This window comes from Durio zibethinus, chromosome 6 (assembly GCF_047325235.1).
Source record: "Durio zibethinus cultivar Kanyao isolate XHJ-2024 chromosome 6, ASM4732523v1, whole genome shotgun sequence".
Classification (NCBI taxonomy): Eukaryota; Viridiplantae; Streptophyta; class Magnoliopsida; order Malvales; family Malvaceae; genus Durio; species Durio zibethinus.
In genome coordinates this window covers 14,595,795-14,601,971 of record NC_143167.1, presented here as the reverse complement: position 1 = coordinate 14,601,971, position 6,177 = coordinate 14,595,795, and the positions used below count along the sequence as shown (strand labels likewise).

The 6,177-nt window shown below is 32.6% G+C and overlaps 1 protein-coding gene across 2 annotated transcripts; it reads right to left on the bottom strand.

Annotated features, from left to right (window-relative positions):
• Positions 1-628: 628 nt before the first annotated feature.
• Positions 629-5,951, bottom strand: LOC111285743 (putative serine/threonine-protein kinase PBL16). 2 transcript variants are annotated; one of them, XM_022875333.2, is made up of 7 exons: positions 5,815-5,951; positions 5,521-5,625; positions 3,935-4,248; positions 3,645-3,780; positions 2,180-2,316; positions 1,457-1,580; positions 629-1,139 (listed from the first exon to the last, which is right to left on the bottom strand). In XM_022875333.2, the coding sequence occupies exons 2-7, from the start codon at positions 5,582-5,584 to the stop codon at positions 754-756; spliced, it is 1,161 nt and encodes a 386-aa protein (XP_022731068.2). In that variant the 5' UTR covers positions 5,585-5,625; positions 5,815-5,951; the 3' UTR covers positions 629-753. The 2 variants fall into 2 exon arrangements, with proteins under 2 accessions (XP_022731068.2, XP_022731067.2); XM_022875332.2 differs by having other exon boundaries at positions 5,521-5,682; positions 5,815-5,938.
• Positions 5,952-6,177: the final 226 nt, after the last annotated feature.

Sequence of the window (6,177 nt, the reverse complement as noted above, 5' to 3'; positions counted from 1 at the left end):
GATCAATGTCTAAGTCAACTTAGCTTACTAGGTCATCCTGACCATAGGATGGCTCATGGGCAGCCAAAAACGTCCCAAAAGCCCCCACCTTCGACTATAAATAAAGCCATCTAGGTATCATCTAGACATATCATATTCCTCTACTTTCATACTTTTTTTTTTTATTTTCCTCTTATACCGACCTCTGACTTAAGTTTCAGAACGTAATTGCTAGGAAAACTCCTAACCTTTGCTATTAACCGCTCTCTTTCTTCCTCTTGTGTCTTTAGGGTTTTATCCCTCAACTTGGTGCTCGACACCAATAACTTCCATAGATCTCCAAATTGATTTTTCAACCCCATAAGTGATTCATGGCCCTAAACCTTGCAGAAAAAAAAAATTGGGGGAATGAAATGCCTTTAATTCCAAAAGAAATAAGGCAATATACTTTTTGGTACACTATATCTTGGAATAGAATGGAACATAACAATAACAATTGGCTGATATTGGCACATGGTAAAAATCTAACATTTGCCATATTAGTATGTTATAAAAGGAATGGCTAGAACAAGATGTGTGTTTTAGTTATCAAGTTCAAATTGGCTATTAAGATTGATAGATATTTACTATACAGTATTCAAATAGCAAGTAAACCAAGTAAACTTTGATTTTCTAGATTCACAAATGAAGGCCATGTAATGATGCAAAAACTCTCCTTTTAAACTGGAGAAAAAGTTGACCACATAAAGCATATTGCTGGTGCCAATTACAGTATCAACCTCCCTTAACATTTAACTCTTCCTTTGGTTCTTCACTAACCACAGTTATGACAGTTTTTTCCATTGGAACTTCGTCCGAAAGCTGCAGAGGCTCCAATGAATCCACTATATCCCGCATTAGAGGCCTTGCTTTGGGATTCCGGTTCAAGCAATGATAAGCTAGCATGGCAGCTTTGTGAACCCCTTTAATAGGATAATCTCCTTCTAATCTTGGATCTATTAAGTTGAGTAATTTCTTCTTTTCTTTAAGTAGAGGAAGAGCCCAATCTGTGAGGTTCTGTTCACGGGCTGGTCGTGACTTGTCTAATGACTTCCTTCCTGTGAGAAGTTCAAGAAGTACAACGCCAAAGCTGTACACGTCACTTCGAGGAGTCAGATGTCCTGCATAAAATTGGCGGTGTGATAACGGTGTAAAAGCAAAATAAAAAGCCAAATGGCTAATATCAATTATTCAATTGGATTTGTCCCTTTTTACGTACTTTAAACAAGAGCAAGTGCCCTGATCAGCTCATAAGCTACCTCTGAGATGGATTAATTTTCAAGCCCATGAAAATATATAGTAGCTTACTTAGCTATTAATTCTTTGTATGATATTAAAATCAATTAGAGAAGAAAGTTCCACTCTTTTGATATCCATCCTTAAGAAAACTTAATGCATAATAGATAAAATGTTGGGATAAGCACTAGCAATAACTTACCAGTCATGATGTACTCAGGTGCTGCATATCCATAAGTTCCCATTATGCGAGTGGATACATGAGATTTGTCTCCCACCGGTCCATCTTTCGCAAGCCCAAAATCAGAGAGCTTGGCGTTGTAATCCTGTTTATTGAATACATCAAAGAAATTATAAAGGTAAGCTAAGGCTCTCACAGCAATATCTACAACTGATTCACATACTTGCCATAAAATCAAGCAGATTCTTTTGCATTTTTCTTCTATAGATGTAAGCTTGCTGTCATTTTTTGTTTGTTGAAATCGAGCGAAAATACTCGTATGCCTAGAGTTGCTTTTGGATATGTATATGGGAGAATATGCTCGTGTGTGTGTTCAGGTTTGTTTGGATTGAGGACTATTTTATGAATGTTGATGAAGATGTTTGTAATTTCTCTGTAATTAATGAATTTTTTCTTTCACCAGTAGGTACAAGTTAAGTTGAAGTGCCAGACCACCTTAAATTCTTATTAATTGCGTGTTTAGATTACACTTACATATTCTTGAATATTAATTGATTGCGAGTTTTCAATATATTATGTTATTAACTATACACCCTTGAGATTACCGTACGTATAGTTTCTCGTCTAGCTCCTAGAGTTTACTAAGATAGAGGTTAGTAGGTACTATATAAAGTGTAAAGAATGTACATTGTTGAAGCAATATAATTCCTTGTTTGCTAAAAAAAAAAAAAAAAGAGTACTAACCAGGTCCAATAGAATATTAGATGTCTTAAAATCACGGTAGATGACAGGTTTCTCTGCTTCATGGAGAAAGGCAAGTCCTTTTGCGGCACCCAATGCAATCTTCATTCTAGTTGACCATGGAAGAGGAAGCAATACTCCTGTAACAACGGATTTTTCCCTTAGTTACATATAAATAAGCAAAACTGCACACTACCCCTACCAAGATATCTGCAAAATTTGGTCACATTGGAAAATATCGGGTATCATATCAAATTAACTTTACCTCTCAATTTTGTTAATACTATAGATGAATTGAATAAATCTAAAACTGAATATATGAAATGTAAGTTTGGTAATCATAAGTGTGATTCAATTAAATGATGAGATAATACCAAAGAGTAGTTATTTTCGATATTTGGGATCAATTAATTAGAGCAATATTAGATAAAAAGGGATCTAAATCATAGGATTCAAGCATGATAGGTGAGGTGATGAAGATCGCCACATGCCTTTAAAGTTAAAGATGAAATTGTATAAAACAACCTTAAGACCTATATTATTATATATGACTGAGTGCTAGGCCGTTAAGAAACAACATGAGAAAAAAGTAAGCATAGCTCAAATAAGGATACTTAGGTAGATATGTGGTAAGACTAGAAGAGACAAAATTAAAAATAAAAAAATTCAAGGAAAATTAAGGGTAGTCCAATTTGAGAAAAAGATGAGAAAAAGTCGTTTGAGATGGTTTGGACATATGAAACATAGACCTATCTGTGCATCAGTTAGGAGAAATAAGTTTTTAGATTTGAGAGAGATCAAAACTTTTAGAGATAGATCATGAAAAACATGGATACAAATAATAAAAAATAATACGAGGTTAAGGAATTAGATAAAAAAATTATTTTTGATAAAAATGATTACACAAGAAAATTTAAAACTATGACTCAACATGATTTTTTTTTTTTTTTGACCTTTCATACAACCAACCCAAAAGTTATGGAACATAAAGCTTAGTTTGCTGTTCTTATACAATACTATAGGAAACTAGATGTGATCCTACTAAAACCATAGAGTTACCTCTGAGGCCTTTGTTCTATCACCTTGTTTTATAAAGAAGTTTTACTTCACTCATACAGATTGCTGGAAACCACACTAGTAGATTTTGGAATATGTATTTCTTTTAATTGCTTTGAACTCTGATTAACATACTGAATTGCTGTCTTAAAAACTATATATATATATATATATTTTGGTTCCATTTAAATGTGATTTGGCTAAGAATGATGAAAGTAGTCCCCTTGTTGTGGGGAACTGGAGTTCCCATTGATTGGAAGAGCAATGAAAGAGAACTCGTGTTAGCCTAATCAAATGATATTGTTTTCTTGTTGCTTAGTGATATAGTCACTCCGTTGTATTTGCTGGAGATATTTTCAAGATTCCTACAATGGCATGGATTTATTTATGTTTAGTGATGAAATGTACTTACTTGAAAAAAGATTGTTTTCCACACTACCACGAGCCATATACTCGTATATTAGTACACGGTGGTCATCTTCGCAGCAGTACCCAAATAGCTTCACTAAATTTGGATGAGAAAGCTGTCCCAGGAATATGACCTCCGCCTAATAGTCCAGAAAGCTTTTCATCAGACTGGCAGGAAACTCAAAGTTTAATACATGCAGCAGTGCAGAACAATGCAAATTTAGAAGTCTCAGTAGTGATAATAAACTTCTTTTTTCATTTTTCACAAAAATGAAAAAAAAAAAAAAAGAGTACCAGCCATTCCCTGTGTCCTTGATAACTGTTATCACCATCATGCACCTTTACAGCAACAGGAAGGGGCTGAAGTTGAAGCCCCACCCTTAAGTCCTCCGAAATGAAGCCTTTATAAACACTTCCAAAACCTCCTCCACCCAACACACGGTCTTGCCTAAAATTTCCGGTGATAATCTTCAACTCTTCAAAAGTGAATGCGATTAACGGATTTGCGGCAGAATCACGACGTAGGTCTTCTACTTCTTTGGGATTTGAAGGCAACTTGGTATCATCCCTCCTTTGTTTCTCTGAGGGACTCTGGTCTTTTGGAGACTCTGAAAAAGGAATATATGCTTATCTATACAAGCACAAATGGCATCATCTATTATGTAATTATTTTCATATCCTAAGAAGACCAGATTGCTTTCTGTTGTTGAAGGAGAGTTTGCAATTTACAGACCATATTTAACAACCATATGATCTTTCAGTTTGAATCCTAAATTGTTAGAGGCTTAAGTCAGGTGAACAGAAGAGTTCCTTGATTTGAACTGGTTGACGCAGAGCACCAACCTCAATTCTCTTTCAGTTTTTTAATTTCTATTCTAATTTACATTTATGATTTAACAAAAAGCTGCCCAACATTAATTCTTAATAAAGACTCATAAATCATAGACATAGACATAATTTAAATGTTTAGATATTATATCAGCAAGAATAAGTACAACAAAAGAAAATTGGAGTTAATAAATTCGCAGAAATTGAAGATAAAAAAAGAAAATAAATGGTAATTTTGAAGTAATAAATTATTAGAAATGTTTAGAAAAAAGTTATCAAAGTTTTGCATAATTAAGGGGAATTTCAAAAGATGGTCTAACACAAATTTTTATTAATTTGTATCATGTTCAAAATAATTTATATAAAATTAGTAAGAACAAAAATTATTTTTATAACTTTATGTTCTATATATATATATATATTTATATAAATTTAGTTGAAATACATATACAATTATCTCATGAAGTATATACATTTGGATATTGAGGTTATTAATTTTGTCTATAAACATTTGGATTAAATATTTTTAATCATGATGCCACGTAATAAATATTTTTGTGGATCAACTCAGTTTGTAATTCCCCGTATACTATTTAGATAAGACTAAGCGCACTACAGTGACAGGAACGCTTTTGCAAAACAAAAAAAAAAAAAAAAAACACTAGGCTTTTGAGTGGGAATAAAGAAAAGAAACGTACATTTTACTCTTTTCTTTTTCAATTCTAATGGCACAACAGTGTTAATATCAATAACATAATTCTGAATGAAAAACATTCTACAAAAAAGAGACATAAATCCCACAATACTAACACAAAGAATCTATGAACTTAGATAATGAAAGAAAAGCAACAATGAAAAGAAAATTCATGGTGGACACTGATTCCAATAAGAAAATAACTTATAAATCAAATGGTAAAATGCAAGCCAAGCAAAGAGAAGATAAAACAGAGTAAAACAGAGTACGTGCAACTTGAATTCACTTGCGTCATTTGTTTTTGAAAAAGAAAATTCCTTTACATAAATTTAATTAATAAAAAGAAAATCAAACAAACCTGACTTAGCATTAGATGAGACTCTGTAAATGGAAGGTTCCCACCTACACCAGCAATTCCCCATTCTAGGAAAAACCAGAAAGAAGCCAAGCAAGCACCAACTTCCTTCAAAAATAACGCATCATCAGAACCAAATTTATTTGAACCTCTCTTTATTCTTTACTAGTAAGAAGAAAAAATAAAACCCAAATCAGAAAAGAAAAAAAAAAAGAAGAATCTGTTATCATTAAGACAGAGCAATGTTATGCAAATTGCAAGTGTTGATGAGAGAGAGAAAGAGAGAGGGGAGAGAACTTCTTGATAGAAATGATGGGATGAATGCCGAGGTGGGGTTAGTTCTTGGCTATGGCGGTAATGGGCCCACAAAGAGGAGAAAGAGTGGTGTTTTGTTCGGGTTGGTTTTTGGTTCCTTTATTTTAACTCAAATGTAGCTTTCGTGCGCATTTCTTTTAGGCGTTTGGTTTGGTTGGCATATTCTTAGATTTTAAAAGAAAATTTGATTTAAAAAAAATTAATATTAAATATATATATAATTTCTTAGATTTATTAACTAAGTGATATAAGATTTTTGTTTAGTTTAAGAAATATAATATTATCTAATATAGTTTTTTATTATATATTTTTTATAACAGATAAATAATATGTAATATTTATAAT

Bases quoted from the DNA above. Each gene is read 5' to 3' on its own strand.
- LOC111285743 (XM_022875333.2), bottom strand. From the start codon at position 5,584: ATGGGGAATTGCTGGTGTAGGTGGGAACCTTCCATTTACAGAGTCTCA. The intron at 4,249-5,520 runs GTTTGTTTGATT...TTCCTTTTTCAG, and splicing joins CTCATCTAATGCTAAGTCAG to AGTCTCCAAAAGACCAGAGT. The intron at 1,581-2,179 runs GTTAGTACTCTT...TTCAATAAACAG, and splicing joins CTAATATTCTATTGGACCTG to GATTACAACGCCAAGCTCTC.